The sequence below is a fragment of the Lampetra planeri genome, chromosome 25, assembly GCF_965212315.1.
Source record: "Lampetra planeri chromosome 25, kcLamPlan1.2.h2, whole genome shotgun sequence".
In the NCBI taxonomy this organism is placed as follows: Eukaryota; Metazoa; Chordata; class Hyperoartia; order Petromyzontiformes; family Petromyzontidae; genus Lampetra; species Lampetra planeri.
Window position 1 is genome coordinate 7,462,152 of NC_136131.1, and position 20,616 is coordinate 7,482,767.

Below are 20,616 nucleotides of genomic sequence, written 5' to 3' on the forward strand. Positions count from 1 at the left end.
GGTTTCCGCCCTGTTGATGGAATATCCATTAAGGTAAATGCATGGTAGGTGTTACAGAATCCATGCGTGTGCATGATTTTTTTCCCCTAACTTGGTGCCGTGTGGAGTGTTTTCAGCCAGCGTGGTTGTTGTTTGCGTTCCAGAGGCGTGGGTTTTGGATGTCGAGTGAAGGCCACTCTGGGCCCCCGTGGGGTCCCTGGAGAGGGTGGAAGTGGCTGGCAAGCTCAAGGGGACTGAGAAGCCCTCTTGAGACCGAGAAGGTTCATAATGGCCCGCAACCTGTGTGTGTGTGTTGGATGGCGCGGGGAGCAGAGTGCGGCGGGGTAGCGCGCTGCGTTATGAGCCTGTCGAACCGAGTTCGATACCCGCTCACGGCCAACACCGGTGACGATTATCTGAACTGGTCCTGGGCCTCCCCTAGGTCGACTCAGCCTCAAATGAGTACCTGGTGCGATGTGTAAACATCGCCACTGGGGTGACAAAGGCGGCCGGGCGTGGTGCTGGCCACCCACTCATGTGCCGTGCCGGCCTTCATAGGTGTTCGCTCACAGCACTTGCCCCAACAGTCTGTTAAGGCTATACGGGGGATCTTTGTATATGTGCAATATACAGGGTGCTTAAAAAAAAATCTTAACACTTCTGAGAATTTGCAACAGTAACCATGAGCAATGGGGGCTGCCTTCGGGCTCTGGAGACAAATCTGGAGAAGATTCCAGGCGCGCGTTGACGATGATGGCGAACAAGTGGGAGACTCAATCGTTCGTCATGTGACGAACGATTGCGTTGCGATCGAAACGTCGTAGTTTTTTGTTCTTTTTTGTTATTTCCTCTGAACCTATCTACGTGACTTTACCGAAAGACCCAAAGAATATGAATTCCTGCAGTCACGAAAGCTTTTAGTCAAGATTCGTTATCATGACACGGTTTATTATCCGTTCTTTTTCCATTAAAAACGATAGTCCCGTATAAGTGTTAGCAATTTTTTTGAAATATTCTCACCTTACCATATGAATAAAAAGTGTGCTGTACTTGGCCCTTCCCCCCCTCTCCAACCATTATATAAACAGAGTGGTAGCTCCTGGAATCTCTCATTTACTTCATACAGCTGTCGTGGCTGTGACGGTTCCACCTGAAGACGGAAGCTTGTGTTGCCTCCGAAACGTCGTGATTTTTTATTTTATTTTACTTTTATTAATTTTAATGTTTTACCTACGTGACTTTACCGAAAACCCCTAAGAATATGAATCCTTGCAGTCACGAAAGCTTCAAATCTAATTTTTTTTTTAAAGTACCCTGTATATACACACACAGGCGCACGTGTGTGCGTGTTCCCCGTGTGTATGCGTGCACGAGAGTGCGCACGACTCTGCCGAAGACGTCGTGACGAGGAAACCCGCCCTTCACTCCTCTCCACTCGTTGCCTCCTCTTCAGCTGTGGTCATGGACACAGCTCCCACACTCACTCAGTCCTGCTCTGCCAAGAGAGATGCCAAATGTTCGTGACTGTGAGCTCTCGCTTCTTCGCCGCCAGTCACCAATTGCTAACACGATTCGTGATCGATGTCTGTAGGTTGCAGTGACAGTCTCTCCGTCAGGTTGTTGTTCGATTTTTTTGTTGTAACAAAACCGACCGAGTTCGATTCCGGGCCACGGGCTAACATTAGTGGCGCGCGAGATATGAAATCGGTTCCAGCACAGGCAACGACCAGCGTGGTGAAGTATGGTCAAACGACCCCCATGATTGGCGTGGGGGCTTCATCCAGCAGTGGAGTGGCAAATGCCTGTGTACTTGATTAGTTTCAGTAATTGTGAATTATACAGGCTGACTGGCAGGTGATGTGAGGTAACGTTAACCGTGATGTTGACGGTGCTGGTAAAGTTGGGAATAGTTCCTGATGGTGTTGAATAGAGTTGTTGATCTGAGTGATGTGGTTATTTGTGAACGGACTTAGAATGATGTTGATAATACAGCTGATGATGTAAGATGATAATGGTGATGATGGGGTGGATGTTATAGTATTGTTGACGTACTGATGATGACATCGTTCATTGGATAGTAATGTTGAAGTCGATACAGCCGATGACTGGTGCAGTTGATGTTCATTATAACAGTCGATGATTTAGATAATGTTGAAGGTGATGTTTATGAAGCTGATGATGATACAGTTGATGTGCATAACGTTGTTGATGTAGATAACGTTGATGTTGCTTCAATAAGGTTGAATGCTTCCGTGCTTCGATCCTTTAAACTTGCGGCGCTGTGCTCATTTCCTAAGAACCCCCTAACGGTGACATTTAATCTTGATTTTAAGCTTTCGTGACTGCAGGAATCCAGACTCTTTGGTTCTTTCGGTAAAGTCACGTGGGTAGAAACAATAATAGATCACGACGTTTCGATCGCAACACAGGCAATCGTCATCAGGCGAGACAACCACAGCAGTTTTTCTTGCGGTGATCATCGGACCCGCCACCGCAAACACTTTTCTCAGGATCCTCCTGAGAGAGAGAGGAAAAAATTAACCCGTAAAAAGAAAGTTTTTCACTATAAATCCTTTATATGCGTGTTCAATGGGCCACAACCCAGCCCACATTGGTCTTTGAAACGGGCGGCTAGAGTCCTCTCGTCCTCTGGCTTGAGATGGCTGCCACCTATGGGTCAGATGATTGCCTGCCACCATTAAGCAATTGGTAATTAAATATAAAAAAAAATTCCTAAAGAGTGTAAAATTTTGGGAAAAAAATTTCACGCAAATAAATTGTCACGCACAACGAGTCTGTGTGCAAAATATCAGCTCGATTGAATCACGGGAAGTGGGTTAAAAAACGACCGAAAGATTTGCACGGTCGTAAGCGCGCAAGCAAGCAAGCAAGTGAGCTTAATATAAAGGATTTAAAAACACCCCCAATCCCTCCCAGCGAGGCTTTCCTGGGTAAACAATCTGGAGTCGCTTTTCTACTTCTTCTCCCCGTACGGCTGAAGTCGTCGACGCAGATCGAGGGCGTCAGCCTGCAGTGGGCACGGCGCAGGTGGCCAAAGCCAGAGACGAGCGCGCGTCGCGAGCAAAGCGGAGTCGTGAGTCAGTGAGTGAGTCAGTGAGTGAGTCGTGAGTCAGTGAGTGAGTCAGTGAGTGAGTCGTGAGTCAGTGAGTGAGTCAGTGAGTGAGTCATGAGTCAGTGAGTGAGTCGTGAGTCAGTGAGTGAGTCAGTGAGTGAGTCGTGAGTCAGTGAGTGAGTCAGTGAGTGAGTCGTGAGTCAGTGAGTGAGTCAGTGAGTGAGTCGTGAATCAGTGAGTGAGTCGTGAGTCAGTGAGTGAGTCAGTGAGTCGTGAGTCAGTGAGTGAGTCGTGAGTGAGTCAGTGAGTGAGTCGTGAGTCAGTGAGTGAGTCGTGAGTGAGTCGTGAATCAATGAGTGAGTCAGTGAGTGAGTCAGTGAGTGAGTGAGTGAGTCGTGAGTGAGTCAGTGAGTGAGTGGGGGGTGGCGGAGGAGGAGTTCATTGGCGCCTGGGTGCACGTCGCTTGTTTCTGCGTCTCTTCTGGATGACCCCCGGGGTCGTGCACGACCCGATAGACTTTGTTGTTGTTGTTGTTTGTTGAATTGATTTAAGTCGCCCTCGTTGTGCATCGGGTATCCGCGCATCTACTGCTGCCATGGTGTGAGCGGATCTGCCATGGTGGTGATGATGACAACAATTCTAATAATACTGACACAGTAACGGTGATAACAACACCCCGCAATTAGCCACTCAGTGGCGGTGACGTCGCCACGGCGCCCGTGCCAGGCTAGGTGCATTTTGAGGCCACGTGACGTGATAATAATTTAGAATTTGTAACGCGCGGAGTTAGTTGGTCGAATGCTCGCTGCTGGCAGGAAGGAAGGCTTGGGACAGACCCAGGTGCCATGTGTGGACTGACTGGGATGGGCATCGCGGTGGCTAGGAGATGTTAACTATCTCGCCTGGTATGCAGGAGGTCGTGGGTTTAATCCTGACCCTGACGCCTGCTGCTGTATATTTGGAGTTTGCGTGTTCTCATCGTGGCTTTTTCAATCAACGTGCGTTTAAGAGGACCTGGCTGCTATAATGTCCACGCGATGATGAGCCAACTTCCTTGAGCTGTCATTTGTGATGGCCCAGGTCGCTTCATAGCTCATTGGGCCTTACATGGTCAAATAAAAAAAATCAATATATAGAGATGTAAACACCACCACCATCGTCACCACCACCACCATCGTCACCACCATCGTCACCACCACCGTCACCATCGCCACCACCACCATCGTCACCACCACCATCTCCTCCTCACCACCACCATCGTCACCACCACCACCATCGACACCACCACCACCATCGTCACCATCGTCACCACCACCACCATCGTCACCACCATCACCACCACCATCGTTACCACCACCACCATCATTGTCACCATCGTCACCACTACCACCATCGTCACCACCATCGTCACCACCACCACCACCTCCTCCTCACCACCGCCGCAGCCCTCACAGACCGCGCTGGAGGAGGAGGAGACGGCGGAGGCGCCGGGCCGAGCCCGACGGCGGCTGCTGGGCTGCGCGAGGGCGCTGCTGTGGCTCGCGGCGCTCATCCTCGTGGCGTGGCCCGTGGCCGCCTTCGTGGCCGCCTTCTACGTCCTTCTGCTGCCCTTCACGGCCTGCCTGGGAGGGTGAGGAGGGGGTGGTGGCCCAGACGGGAGAGGAGATGGTGGCTGGGAGGAGATGGTGGCTGAGAGCGGGAGATGGTGGTTGAGAGATGGTGGTTGAGAGCAGGAGATGGTGGTTGAGAGGAGATGGTGGCTGAGATGGGGAGATGGTGGTTGGGATGAGGAGATGGTGGCTGGGAGATGGTGGCTGGGAGGGGGAGATGGTGGTTGAGAGATGGTGGTTGAGAGCAGATGGTGGTTGAGATGGGGAGATGATGGTTGAGAGGAGATGGTGGTTGAGAGATGGTGGCTGAGATGGGGAGATGATGGATGAGAGCAGGAGATGGTGGCTGGGAGGAGATGGTGGTTGAGAGGAGGAGATGGTGGTTGAGAGGAGATTTGTGGAGAGAGGAGATGATGGCAGAGAGATGTTGGTTGAGAGCAGGAGATGGTGGCTGAGAGGAGATTTGTGGAGGTGAGAGGAGATAACCCAAACCATTAAGGGTGGCTAGGAGATGTGAACTACCTCGCCTGGTATACAGGAGGTCGTGGGTTCGATCCCGACCCCTCCGGGTTTTCCCCACCACATTTACAATGGGAATGCGTTTTGAGTATTTGGCTGCTATAAATCTCCACATGATGATAAAGCCACTTCGTTGAGCTAACATTCGTGATGGCCAGGTCGCTTCTGAAAAACAATTGCGTAGCTTAGTGGGCCTTACCTTATAAAAGTGTTTAGTTTTAGTTTGATGAGAGGATATGGAGAGAAAAGAACACGGCGGAGGAGAGGATGGAGAGCGAAGACGAGGAAGCAGAGACGATGACAGGGTAGATGAGAGGACATTTGTCGAGATTCTGCTGCTCTTGGTGATGGTGTTGAAGTTGCGGCCGTCGCGTTTTTTGGGTCGAATAATGATGGTCATTATGAATGTTTGTGTTGAACTTCTTTCGCACCGCACGTAGCCAACCGCGCTCATCGGAGGTGCGGGGAAGGACACCAAACTAAATACAAAAAGCAGTTCTAAAAAAAAGGAATTTTCAATCTACATTATGAATTTAAAGTGCATAGCTCCAGTGGCTTCCGAATATCGGAAGAGCGTTCCAGACGGCCGCAGAAGCGCATCTGAAAGCACGCGATGCGGCGACCATCTTTGTTCGATGGCCAGCCAGAAGCCGCCGCGGCGGCGAGGATGACCGGGGTTTGCGTGATGATGGTTTGCTCCTTGTGTGACGAGATCGACAAGGTATTGTGGTTCATTTGTGGCGATGTTGACAATGGTGGTGGTGTTTGTGTCTCTGTCCAGGTGTACAGATTTCGTGTCGTTCCTGCTTGAAGGGGTTCAGCTGCCGCTGGTTTTTGCGCAGAACGCCGTCAACCAAAGATCCCTACTTCCCTAACCCCTGGGACCCCTACTCCCAGACCCCCTTGCCTCTTACTGCGATGGAGTACGATGTGATGCAGTGATGTGTTGTAGTTCATAGCGTTCTGTTGACTCAGATAACAAGTTTTTTTTTGCAATTAACATTTTATATCATATATTGAACATTCAAAGCCATGTCATCACTGCTGGATGAAGGCCTCTCAATGTCATGTCAGTTTGACCATACTTCACCATGCTGGTCAATACGACTTGGTGACGTGACAGGACCGCTTCAGATGGGAATCGAACTCGGGTCCGCTGGGTTCATCGTGCTGTGTGCCAACCACTCGTTCAGCACCACCTGGTGGAAGCCCTCATCCAGCAGTGGATTGACTTCGGGCTGTACACTGCAAACCTCTTCTTGGTTCTTTCGGTAAAGTCACGTGACTTTACCGAAAGAACCAAGAAGATGAATCCACGAAAGCTTTAAATCGAAACTGCAAACGTCGTTTGATATTTGTTTACATCGCACGTGCAGTGTCGTCGTTGTTTTGCGAGCACATGATCAACATGCTCTTGACAAACCTCTGCTGTGGCATCCTTCATTAAAAGTCGTCGCACGGCGGCAGGGGGCGATCTTGCTTCGCGATCTCCCCCAAATGAAGTCGCGGATTACGGTAATTTAAACATTCCCAGTCATTTTCACGTCGCGGTAAGCGTTCGTGAAAGTGGGTGGGGGGGATGCGAAGAGTTGAAGGCGAACGGAACTGGTGACCGTCTTGACTCGCCGAAACCACCGCTTTGCTGAGCTTGCGCGCGCTTGATCAATTCAAGAATCGTGGACTTGAAACGAGCTTAAAAACGCAGCCACGGTGCCCGAAAGTCACTCGCTCAGCCACTCGCTCGGCCACTCGCTCGCTCAGCCACTCGCTCGCTCAGCCACTCGCTCGCTCAGCCACTCGCTCGCTCAGCCACTCGCTCGCTCAGCCACTCGCTCGCTCAGCCACTCGCTCGCTCAGCCACTCGTTCGCTCAGCCACTCGTTCGCTCAGCCACTCGCTCGCTCAGCCACTCGCTCGCTCAGCCACTCGCTCGCTCAGCCACTCGCTCGCTCAGCCACTCGCTCGCTCAGCCACTCGTTCGCTCAGCCACTCGCTCGCTCAGCCACTCGCTCGCTCAGCCACTCGCTCGCTCAGCCACTCGCTCGCTCAGCCACTCGCTCGCTCAGCCACTCGTTCGCTCAGCCACTCGCTCGCTCAGCCACTCGCTCGCTCAGCCACTCGCTCGCTCAGCCACTCGTTCGCTCAGCCACTCGCTCGCTCAGCCACTCGTTCGCTCAGCCACTCACTCGCTCAGCCACCACCAACGAATGAATCCGCGCGCATTGCACGACACGACAAAGATGCCGCACGGCTATCTTGCGGTGCTTCACTGTGAACCTTTCTGTTCCGCGGGGCATGTTACCCCCCCCCCCCGGGTGTGGTGGGGGTTTCTCCGGACACGTACTTTGGTTTCCTCCCCCCCCCCCCAAAAAAAAAGCAGAACTCTCATTTACCGGAATTGCCAAAACGTTCGTTCCGATGGAGCAGGATCCTCGTGCAAAGAGTCGGAGTCTGCATGTTTATTTATACTGAAGGAATCCGATGAGCTATGAAGCTCTTCCCCCCCCCCACCCCCCCACAGATGTCCAGTATGGCCACCACACGTGACTGGCAATCCGGAGGTCGCGAGTTCGATTCCATCTCCGGGTGCGGAAGTTCAAACGATTGCGCAAGTTTCTAAAATTACCCAAACTCCAAATACACAGGAGGCGTCAGGGGTCGGGATCGAACCCACAACCTCCTGTATTCCAGGCCAAGTAATTAACATCCCGCCACCGCGGCCCCCTTTGATTGGCAGGTGGCGTGTGGTGGGAGTAAGATGTGGATAACTTCCACCTCTGCCAAGACATCCAACCGGTAGTGCGGGGCTCTCCGCAGCTGCCTCTAGTGGACGCCTTTCCACCCGCAGTGGAGTAAGCGAGTACTTGCAAGGGCTGCGCCTCTAACCCCCCCCCCCCCCCCACTCCTATGCTTATTATAGCAACAAAATCACCCAACAAAACCACTAACAGATATAGCTTTAGTTTTATTACCAACGTTATCAACAACAATAGTTCAAACATTATTTTAACACTTTAAGAGAACATTTTAAATGTAATTTTCCCTCCCCTTACCGAGAACCCGACCGGTTTTCCACAAATAAAATCTCCTCGGCAGTGTCCGTTAATGCAAAAAAGAACAAACCAGCGCGCCGGCTAGCTCCGAGGGAAACCCAGACGGTCCAAGGCCTTAAATGCCACCAGGATCACCGCATCCAAATATACATCTCGCTTTGGTTGGCCGAGACTACCCAGCCACGCGCCACCGACTCCCACTCTATCAGCGAGCCGGGACATGTCCAGCGGGAAACCAAAAACCTGCGAACGTCTTCGGTGTTAACGGGGCGCAGACGCAAACCTTTCTGGGCGGCCTCCAACGGGACGCGATGCCCCGTCCGACCGACCGATCCGGCCGGAAAAAAACCTTCGGGGGGGGGGGTGGGACACACAACCCAGACGGACAGCCGGCCCTTTCTGAAACACACCGGGGCGACGTTTGGCAGCCGTACACGCGAACGGACTACCCACAACCCCCCACAACCCCTTCCTCCCCGTCTCACGGCGGAGGGAGGAGGCAGCCAACGCTCGTGCCTCCGCGGTAACGGGTCAGAGTTCACATCCCCTCACAGGTGGCATCGGCAAGATAAGGCAGTGATGTCACGGTGTAATTGGGGAGGAGGGGTTCGTTGTGCCAATTGTGTCCAACTCCACTCGTTGTCCCACGTGGAAGCCTCCGTTCGGTTTTGGCAGCGTTAGCTCAAACACTTTTTTTTTGCAAAAGTTAGAAAAAAAAATATTTTCTAAAATGCAAATTGATATATTTTTTTGTCTCTCTAGAAATATGTTTAAAAAACAAAAATCAAAATATATATTTAATATTCTCCATATTCACCATGACAGCCGAGAGCGCAGTATTAACAACACGTCGTTGCAAATCCAATATCCGCAACGAAGAGGTGCTCAATCGAAGGGGGGGGGGGGGGGGGATAGACCCCACTAAAGGACCACAGGTTAACATTGACCTTCAACATTGCCCGCTCCCACCTCTCCAAAAAGGCTCCGGGTCCAAAAAGGCAACGAGAGAACTGCTCCAGCAGCCTCCAGCGAACCTGGTGTGGCTTCAACCAGGAGTCTACAATCTGTACCGAGCTCCGCCAGTACCATGCAAACGGCCTCTCCGCACTGTCCACTCTGACAAGTGCGCGCGTGCGAGCGTGCGCGCGTGCGAGCGTGCGAGCGTGCAACGGCTCCGATGCCGATCGCTGGGCGGTGCCTCCCTGGTGCCTCGCACCACGAGAGCCACGGTGTTGTGCTATGACGTTTGGATACCGTTGGCGGGTTGCCCCACGCACGCACGCACGCACCTCGGCACTATCCAAAATAAACACGAGAAATAACCAGGGCTCACAAACTTTACAGGTGACCAAGCGTTATCAAAATTAGAAACAAGTTGTTGTTGCAAGGTTCATCGAAAACATCCCCCCCCTCCGGAGTACCCGATCAGTGCGGCCAAGACGTCATCGCTCGCCGTTAAGAAGTGGTTGGTGGGTCTCATCGTGTGGCCCGCGGGGAGCCGTAAAGCTTCCCCACCCCTCGTCCTAAACTATGACACGCATGATCACCGCCGTCGTCGTCGTCGTGATCACTGACGCAAAGGGGGCAATCGCCATAACCCTAACCCCCCCCCCCCCCCCGGCACGTGTCGCCGCGGTGAATCGCAAAGAGCGCGGGGCCGTCGATACTCGGAAAACCTGCCACTGTGGTGGCAGGACGCGATAAGACGACCACTGCCGATGTGGGGCGGGGGGGGGGGGTCACCTGACCGCCGCGCGTGACGGACGGCGACTCGCGCTGCACTCAAGCGGCGAGAACGCGTCTGGAGTCGACACGAACGGGGAAACGAAACGCGCTGCTGCCGCTCCTGCCGATGTCAAGCTGCGAAGTCTCCCTGTGGCTGGCAGCAGCGAAGCAGGGGACGGGGGGGGGGGCCTCTGTCCCAACTAGGGGGCACAGGTAAAGTGTTGTGGGGGAGGGGTACGCGGGAAGCAATGAGCAACTTGCGGCCTCGTTAAGGAGATATTTAACGACTGTGTGAGCAACCCATGAGCAACATAAAACTTAATGTTATGGCTTAACATGTATAGATACCCCACTGAATAGGTGGCGACTCTGTGGGAGGGTTCTTCGTCTCGTGATAACGCGACACCGACGGCACAATCAGGATTAACAAAAAAAAAACAAGTTGGGAACTTACTCAATAAATTAAAAGATAGCCCATTGGCTTCATAACGACCCTCCTCACTCTCTTCTCAAAGACGACTGAATACTGTGAAAGTGATGGCTCCGTATCTCACACGGTTGTTAGACGATTTACCAACGTGAAGAATGGAGATGGGCAGTATACGTGCGGAGGCTTTGAAGTCAAACTCTTTTTCTTGCCTACGAATCACTCCCGATTATTTTTAGTGGGGTATCTACAAACGGAATCACCCTGCATTCACAACTTGTGCGCTCTTGCCAATGAGAGAGAGAGATCAATACTGAACGTGCCGGTGAACACTCGGGGCTAAAAGAACATCTCGGAAGCCATTAGAGTTTCAACAGCAGCCGAGCGATGTGGGGGGGGGGGGGGGTCCTACAACAAGGCAGGCGAAGGGGTACAACCGGGGGGGTGGGAGGTGGGGGCGGTCGTGGGCCGTGCCTGGAGACAGAAATAAACCCTTTCCCATTCCGATGACGTACGTGTACCTCATCGTACACGTACGTCATCGGGAAGGAATTTGAAGAAAAAAGTATCGGAAAGGAATCGGAAGAGAAAGTAAAATAAAGTTATTGGTACGTCTTCAGGTCGGAGGGACCTGAAGACGTACAAGGCCACGCGGGGTGTGCGGCACGGTTTGGCGCCAGCTATCGTAGAGTGCGGTTGTGTCGCAATGGTTCTCCGCAGTGAGTGACAAAATCTTCAAAAACAACGGCGCTACGCCTCTCTAAATAAAAATTAACGCTAAACACTTCCGCGTTCCGAGATTCAGCGGTGAACTAGGGGCACCCACCATGCAACTTACAGACGTCTCGGAGAGTGAAAGAGTCAAGGCATTGTTGCTTCACGATGATAGCAACAAGGTGGGGCAGCGGTGAGTGTTCCACTCTCAAAACAAGTGGAAGGTTTGAATCCCCGGTTAGTGGGGGATGAGGGGGGTGAGGGTCGACTACCCATCCATCTCTCTCTGGCGGATAAAAACAGGCACCCCCGTCTTTGCGGAAGGTCTACGGCGTCCGCCCCCTTATTGGCCAGGGGCTATAGGTATGTGGAATTTCCACGACCGGCACAGGACCGTTCCACACATTCGCAATTTAGCAGACAACTTGCGAGTTTTCAGTTGAGCTGGGACGTCGATTAACCGACTTCAAATTATACTTGGCAACTTTACTTCAGCGTTTGACTACTAGGTGCCCTTTTAGAAACGGCGACCACCCCCACATCCTGGCTCCCTTCGGCAGAAAACCCCTCCTCCACGAGGCACGCCCAGTTATTAATTAGGTATTAATGAATAACTAACACACACACAATGGTCTGCGAACGCTGACGCACGCCCTCACCTGCGGCCTCGTGCGCGACCCCACAAAAAGCCGCATTTGCGTCGGTGAGGAAAATGTTTCCGTCGTTTAGCGGAGGTAAAACGCAATCGGACGCGGGGGTCCAACGGCGCTGATGAACACAACCCAAAAAAAAAACATCACGTACGGCTCTCATCTTGTAGCTACTTGCCACGCAGCGAGACATCGATTGATCGAATCCTTTGCTCCCACAATACTGGACACGTACCAAATGATCTAACATTCATGAAACTTCCAATCCGTAGGTGTTGTCGATCTTAGGATGGTGCGCGGTAGTGACCCGGCCATGGCTAACATCCGTGGCGAGCGATATATCCTAACCAGTTTTGGGCCACCCCACCACTTCACCAACGAGCACTGACCAGCTTGGTAAAGTACGGTCAAGTAACCCACCACGATCGGCACGGCGTGGTGACGCAGCGGTGGACTGACAAAGCGGCTGACCGTGTGGACGAGAACCCAGAGACTTAAAGTGTGTCTTTCTACTCAGCACACACGTAAATGTAATCTCAAACATGTTGTACTTTTTGCCAACGCTACTTTCAACGAATGCGCGTGAACTTTGCATGACGGGAGCCGTTTGCTCATCTCTCCTTTGCGATCGCGTCCCTCCTCCGTCAAACCGACCGAGCGCCGTGGTCAGCTGAGCTGGGCAGTGCCGCGGCGCGCCGGCGCCACCGCCACCGCCACGGCCGCGCCGGCGGGCGGCCTCCACAGGGGCCCCACGTCAATGCCGGCGAGGAACAACAACGACGTCACCGCCTCCCTCACGTCCTCATCCACCCCGGCCACCCGCGCCTCCCAGCTCAGCTGCTGCTGCTCTTCCCTCCGCTCGTCCTCCCGCCTGCGCTTGCGATGCCGCCCGCGCCGTGACGACGACGATGTTGTCGTTACCCCCCTCACTCCCTTCCTGCTCCACCTCGCCGTCCTCACGCCCGACTCTGCCGCGCTTCACTGCCTCGCGACACGCGCGCTTCCAGCGCCGGCCGGAAGGCTTCTCGCGCCGGGTTTGGCGGTGCACATGGCCGCTTGGCGCCGCCGGTGGTTGTAGCGGCACCACTGGCGGTGCCGGTGGTGGTGTTGGCGGCGGGCAGGGGAGCCCGTAGTTGTGGTCAGCGAGGGCGTTAGTGCAACCGGCGCGACGGATGCCGCCGCCGCCGCGTCTGACCACGACAGCGCTCCTACCGTCAGCCATGTCTACCCCGGCACTATTATCGCCGCCACCGGGATTCCTTGTGTCGTCGCTCGGGACCGTCCCGACACTGGTGCTCGGGTGTTCCGCTTCTACCCCGGCGCCGTCGACGGCGTTACCACCACTGTCGCCCACGGCTTCCGGTTCCGGCGCCAGTTTCACCGCCGGTTTCACCGCCTCTGTGGCAACAACGGCGGCGCTCCCACCGATCGTCGCTGCGGGTTTTACATCCGCCTTCCCCATGCCGCCGGCGTCACTTGTGCCGCCGCTCCCGGTACCGCTCGCACCACCGGCAACTGGGCCGCACGCTTCGCCGATTTCATCGCCGGCGGCCGGCGGGTGGCGCCGAGAGGGCCACGGGCCCTGGCCGCGCTTCAGGTAGAGTTTGGAATCCCTGCCGCGCACGAGGCGCATGTACGCCTCCGAACGGCGCTCACTCTCCGCCACGCCGCCCTCGGCGAGCGGCTGAAGCACCGGTGCGGTGGCGGTGGCAGGGCGACACCACGGGCCCCGGCTTCTCGGGCACGGCTTGACGGTGTCGGCGCAGTCGAGTCTGGAGCCTGGAGTTCCGGCAAAAAACACGAGTCGCGTGTGAGCGTCGTCCATTTGGCCAGACCGCACGGGCAACTGGTGAGATTCACCAGCACTCCCGCAAAGATAAGGAACGTAGTTATTAATTAGTTCTTAATCTATAATTAAACACACACACTAGGGTCTGTGTGTTTGTGTAGAAAAGAGAGATGTTTAAGTCTCAATGCACTGTCAGGTTTTAAATAAACACTGCAGTTTGAATAGGTATTTATATTCTTGGTTCTTTCGGTAAAGTCACGTAAAAGGGAAATAATAAAATAATACAAATATAAAACAATAAAAATTCTCACGACGTTTCGACTGCAACACAAGGAATCATCATCAGGTGTGAAATCCACAGCAATAACATTTTCTTGCTGTGGATTTTTGTGTTGCTTGTGTTGCAGTCGAAACGTCGTGAGAATTTGTATTGTTTTATATTTGTATTATTTTATTATTTCCCTTCTACGTGACTTTACCGAAAGAACCAATAATATGAATCCCTGCAAGTCACGAAAACTACTGGGCCCAATCATGTTTGTTATCGGATATTGCCTGTAACATTGGAAAATCCAGCAGTCTTCGTCTAAGTGACAGCACTCTGCTGATGATACTCAAAAGATAAGGTGAAACCCGGTAAAAAATATACTGTTCCACGAAATCAATCAGGTTGCCACGTAGACAAAAGAGTGGGATTACAAAAAACGAATTTCTTTAAAACAAGTTTTTGTGTTTAGTTTGCTGTACTACTGCCACACCTCTGATTAGCACAGTTGGCTATGTACGATGCGAAAAAAGTTCTACATAAATATATAAAAACAAACAAAATGGACAATTCGTTATTTCAACTGCCGCATTGGGACACAGAATTTAAAATCTCCGGATTGCAAGTCCTTCCGCGTTCGCAATTACTGCACGGCAGCAGCACGATATATTGCCTTTTCTTTTACAATAATAATCATAAACTCCAGCCCGGAGGAACCAAAGATAGGAGGGACGCTACCTCTCCACGGCCCAGTGCCGTGCAGCGACTTCACGACCATCGAGGAACGCCGATCGGCAGCTGGAACGGAGAAGAGAGGCGGTGGCGCCGTTAGCATCGGTGGCGGGGAACATGGAGAGGGAGAATGCACCGGCAGTGGGGAAGTGGGGGAAGTGGGGTTTGGGGGTGGAGTTAAACAACGACAACAACAAAAAACAAAATCGTTCGCCACCAAGCGTCGGTGACGTCGCCACGGCAATTGTGCCAGGCTAGGTGCACCTCGAGGCAACGTGAAGTGTCAAAGGCTCACTGCTGACAGGTCATGGGACAGTCAGGTCCCATGGATTGACAGAGATGACTGGCAGACGCACCACCTAGCCGTCCAGCGCTCTGCTCGTTGTGAGCGTCGCTCCTCTGTCCTCAGCTGTTGCTGGAGGGCAACTGCATCCAAATGCCGAGCAGCGTCCTTCATGAACCTCCTCCACAGAGGCCGATCTTGACACTGCTGGTACCAGTCACCGGAGTTAAATGGCCAACTAGGCTCAGACCTAACCCTAACCCGAGCTGACTAGCTTATGAAATGCTAGCTCTATACCTATCCCTAGCCGACTAACCAATCAATGTGAGCCCTACCCCAAATTCTAGCCAACCAGCTGCTAGTATCGGCCCTGAGCCTGTTTGGCTAGTTAAGACTTAAGGCTAAGGTGAATACTAGTACAAGCCTTAACACTCGCCACTCATACTAGCTCAACCCCCAACTCTGACTAGCCAATCAAACGCCAGTCCTAGCCTTAAACAAACAGCCAAGTAGCTGCTAGACACTATCCAAAGATCCCCCTTATAGCTTGAACAGACTGTTGGGGCAAGTGCTGTTCGCGAGCACCTATGAAAGCTGGAATGGCACACGAGGGGGTGGGTGGCCAGCACCACGCCCGGCCGCCTTTGTCTCCCCAGTGGTGATGTTTGCACACTACACCGGGTACTCATTTGAAGCGGAGTCGACCAAGGGGAGGCCCAGGATGCGTTAAAATAATCGTCACTGTTGTTGGCCACGAGCACGGTTCACCGAGTTTGTAGCGCAGCGCCCTAACCACTGCGCCACCGTTCCCCACTAGACACTATCCATACACCCATCCAGCTAGCCCACCAAGCCACAAGCCACAGAATGCACTCCCGATGGGAACCCGAGTGCGGGAGCCCCCTGTAGCGCGGAGCCGGTCAGCGGCAGGAGGGTCCGAAGAGGCCGCTGCGACGCGACGCTCACCGTGGAAGCTGGAGAGGCTCCGGTGGGCGCGCACGAGCGACGAGGAACTGCGGGACGAAAGGAGGCGTGGTCATCCAACGTTAACAGCGTGGAATCGGTCAAACAACACGCAAAGCAGGACCCCCCCCCCCCCCCCGACTAAGAGTCCTAGGACTCATTTTGATTGCTACCGTTGCAAATCATACAAAGCATTTTCATATTTATTTAGAACTGCTTTTTGTGTTGTCCTTCCCCCACACCGATTAACGTGGTTGGCTATGTACGGTGTGAAAGAAGTTCAACGTACATACAAGCATACCAGTGGCTTCATAACGACACCTCAATGACATCAACAGGCACAACTATGACATTCTTATCACACATCACATCAGCCGAAACACGGTGACGTCACGCATGCTCAACTTCTTTCGCACCATACGTCGCCAACCGTGCTAATCGGAGGTCACGACGCCGATCAACGGCTTCGCAACGACGCCGTGACGGCCGTCGAGGAGCGGCAAGCAGGAGGTACCTGCGCAGGGCGAACGCCGACCATCCGTGCCGCGGCGCGTGCCGAGATCGGCGCGGCGAGAGGGGCACCGGCTGCAGCAGCGGCAGCGGTGGCGACGACGGCGATGGTGACGACGGTGACGACGACGAGGGTTTGTCCGTCAGCGAGCGCGTCCAGTAGCCCGTCCTCCTCAGCGCGTCGAGCAGCACGGGTCGGTACTCGGGCTGCACCCCCCACAGGGAGCCCTTGCCGGGGTCCTGCGATGCAGCAGTGGGGGGGGGGGGGGGTAAAGTCAGTTAGTTAGCGGAGATGTTATTTACGTTCTTTCGGTAAAGTCACGTAGGTAAAAAATAAAATTAATAAAAATAAAACAATAAAAATCACGACGTTTCGGAGGCAACACAAGTCTCCGTCATCAGGTGGGACAGTCACAGCCAGATTTGCTGCATCAAGTGAGGGAGGGATTCAAGGTGTAAGCTCTTAAGTACCTTGAATCCCTCCCTCACTTGATGCAGCAAATCTGGCTGTGACGGTCCCACCTGATGACGGAGACTTGTGTTGCCTCCGAAACGTCGTGATTTTTATTGTTTTATTTTTATTAATTTTTATTTCATTTTTTACCTACGTGACTTTACCGAAAGAACTAAGAGTATGAATCCTTGCAGTCACGAAAGCTTCAAATCTAGAAATGTTATTTACGATAGAGTTAATTTGCTAAATTAGTCGTCATCGCTGTGCACCTCGCATTTGCTTTGCTGTTGGTTTGCCCCCTCCCCTTTTCATTTGTCTCCTAGTCTCCGCCCTTTTCCCGTCGTCAATGTACAGAGTCGGTTAAAGAGATTTGTTACATACACGTTCATTTTATTCAAACAAACGTCATCACCTTCCCCCGATCGGCCTTGCGGAAGCACTTGTTGAGCGACAGGTTGTGCCTTATCGAGTTCTTCCAGCCGTCGGGCGCGCGGGCGAAGTAGGGGAAGCGCGCGGCGATCCACTCGTAGATGCTGTGCACGGGAAGCCGCTTGCCGGGCGCCTCCTCCATCGCCAGGAAGATGAGGCAGCTGAAAGAGTACGGCGGCTTGTCCTCGCCCGACAGCGGCTGCAGCAGCAGTGCCCCGTCGCCCGGACAATCCTTGGCGGCGGCGGCGCCAAACGCGTGGCCGCCGGCGAACGTTCCGCCGTCGCCGCCCGACGACGACGACCCGCTCGCTCCGAGCTTGCCGTCCGAGGGGCACGGGTCGGCGCGTGGCTGCGCCCCGAGTCCCAGGCCGTGGAGCAGGCAGGGGTCTTCGTGCAGCCACTGCAGGCTCGTCAGGTCGTCCCCGTCGGCGCCGATGGCCCAGCGCTTCCGCGCCGCCGGCTGCTGGTGGTGCTGCTGCGAGGGGCGACGCCGGCTGAGCGGTCGCGGCACGGTGGCGGCCGCGGCGGTGGCGTTCAGGCAGAAGACGCCAAAGTTTGCGCCGAGGGAGAGGCGAGTGGCGCGCGGCGGGGACTGGCTGCCGGGGGCGAGGTGGCGCCCCAACGGGAAGGTCGTGAGGGTCGACTTCTTGACCGGCGGCATCACGGGACCCATGGCGAAGGGCCCTCGCGACGCTGGGAGTGGTGGAGGCCTCTCCCTGTAAAGGGTGGAAGGAGAGGGCAGGAGGGTTACGGAGGGAATAAACAACACGCATGGGGGTTCTCATGCTAGTAGGGCTGTCAAACAATTGTCGAGTTTTCGATAAATGATTTCGGCCTCGATTTCAAAAGTCACAGAATTGAAAAGGGGATCCAGTGGAAAATGGGTGTAACTGTTGCACTGAGTGGCAAGCGCCCACATCCAAACCACTTCGAATCGTTTAAAAGAGGGTAAAGCAATTACTTGCCGACGTTCTGCACTCAGAGTACCCTTCTGTATGGATAAAGATGCCTATGGAAGTCACTGTTTGACCATACTTCGCTATGTTGGTCAGTGTGGGTCGGAAAAGGCAGAGAGCACAGTACAGTAGAATAATGGGTTCTAATGCACTGCTCCCTGCTACTCACGAGGCTTAAATAAATAAACATACTTTAACCTCACCCATGAAAATAAATATTTGTCAAGTCTATCAGCCTATTGGGTTGTGTTTAAGCAAGTGACCTTTGGGTTCATTTATTCCAACCTCTTGTCTCTCAGCAGCAGCTGAGGCTCGTTAACAAACACTGCTGGGTTAGCAGATGTTCTTGGCAAGGGCGCTCCCTCTCGGTACAAATAGTGTGGTTGATATGGGGAATATGTGCTCGCAAACTCGTGTGTGTGTGGTTACACGCGTGCCCGCATTCCTTCACCAAGACGCCCTCCATGTGAAGTGTCACAATGGCGCAATGCACAGCAGCGACCCCAGCAGAAATGGTGGCAGTGGAGATGTTGGTGATAATGGTCGTGGTAGATGGGGGGGCGAGCAGTGGCCGTGGGTATGGCGGTGTCTGTGATCATTGCCGAGGCGATGATGGTTGTGGTCGTGGTTGGGGGTTGATGAAGGTGATGATAGTGATGGCTGCGGTGGCGCTGATAATGGTATTCAGGAGATGGTGTGATGCCTGTGATGGTGGTTGACCATGGGTGATAGTAATGACATAGGGAATGGGGCTGAGCGCTTTGGACCTTTAAGATATCGTGAATAATAATAATAATGACCTCACCCAGCACAAGTCAAATTTGTACAATAGGTGCATGTGTACACCCCTAACTATATAGCCATTGTGGTTAATCTAAAACACGCGAATTACTTAATGGACTGCGATATCCCTATGTAATGGACTGCTCTTAAAGGATTACGGCTTTACGCACTTTTGGCACGTGCCATTTAACTCGGCTCTATTGACCGACGCAATATGATAACCCATTAACAAACATGCACGCATGTTAATCCGCTGCTGGGCGAGGACTTATAACTCGGCCTTGTGTGTAGTGGTGGTTTATTTGACCGTACAGACATGCCGCTTACATAGTGTTCAAAACTTGTGTTGTAACGGAACGGTGTGTTCACGATTGTCAGGATTTTGTTTAGGACAAGTCGTAACATGCCCCATCATCCCCCCGACCCTTTCTCCTGGCTTGCTATAATCTAACCCATCGCCATCAACCATGGGGCTATCATCCCTCCATCTCCTCGGTCGATGTCCTTTTGGGCCACTCCGCCTCAACGAATGGCCATAATCTCTGTTTGCCATGTGGCCTGTCCGAGCTCACGGTTCAATGCGGCACGGGATTACGCATCTAATCCATGTGTTTTAATTAAGGCATCTGAGTGTAATTCAGAGCGTGCATTACCACCACGGCGCAAAAACGCACACAACGTACAGTGAGTGGAGTATTCTACGAGTTGAAAGGGTATCATTATCACCGCCATGACCATCAACGCCCTTGCCATTACCTACACCGTGGCCAGTACCATCATTACCATCACAAAAACATGACCGTAGAAATCACGGCCATCACCATCATACCCACCAGCCGGACCATCACCTTCACGTAAGCACCATCGCCCACATCACTGTCATCATCATCAGCAGCACCCCACCACCGTCATCGCGATCATGAAATCACGACCACAGCCACCACCATCGCTTCCATCAGCGCAGCAATCAGTGCCATCAGGCATCATCGCCACCGCCTGTACGATGTGACTATCGCCACCATATTCACTGTCCTACCATCACTGCTATCGGCAATCATCTCCACCTGGAGAAATATAACTTTCATCACATCACATCATCGCCATCACAAACGCGTCTCCTCCACGTGCCTACCACCATCACCGCAAATCACGAGCATCACCACCACCACCACCAACCAACACCATCACGTAACTCCCACGGTGATCAAAATCACGACCATCACCGCCACGACCACCTCCACGACCACCACCACCAAACCAACCACATCACTCCCATCACCAACACCGCCGTCACCGCAGCAATCACCACCACCACCACAACAACCACAATCACCTACTCAGCACCTCGTCCCGTCCCCTCGTCGTCCCCACTCCTTCTCCTCGTCCCGTCTGCTCGCACTCACCCTCCTTCACCTCGACATGGCCGGCGTCGCCGCCTGGGCAAGCGTGGACTGTTTTGCACTCCGAACCACATCTGGGGCGCGCCGCGGCATCGTGCGCCTAGGCGACGGCCATCTTACTACGGGACACTAACAACCGCTGAGCCACTTCGCGGCAACCCCACGCGGTGGGGGGGGGGGAGTGACCGCGTCGCCGTTCGGTGACGTCACCCCATTGGTTTTGCAGAGGTATCTCCCGTGGGAAGATGGCCGCCGGATACGCCCCTCTTTTCCCCCCCGTACCCTGACCCAGTCCTTGTCTCT

At 53.4% G+C, this 20,616-nt stretch overlaps 1 protein-coding gene and 1 long non-coding RNA gene across 2 annotated transcripts; one reads left to right on the plus strand and one right to left on the minus strand.

Annotated features, from left to right (window-relative positions):
* Positions 1-4,497: 4,497 nt before the first annotated feature.
* Positions 4,498-6,604, plus strand: LOC144727373 (uncharacterized). The gene is made up of 2 exons (XR_013587372.1): positions 4,498-4,682; positions 5,963-6,604. It is a non-coding gene; the product is annotated as an uncharacterized LOC144727373 (long non-coding RNA).
* A 1,521-nt stretch (positions 6,605-8,125) lies between these two features.
* Positions 8,126-20,616, minus strand: LOC144727374 (uncharacterized). Its single transcript, XM_078606145.1, is given in 7 exon segments — positions 8,126-12,709; positions 12,711-13,528; positions 14,542-14,601; positions 15,785-15,831; positions 16,296-16,531; positions 17,158-17,890; positions 20,317-20,616. Coding segments are annotated over 7 exon segments (2,259 nt in total). The 5' UTR covers positions 20,388-20,616; the 3' UTR covers positions 8,126-12,415.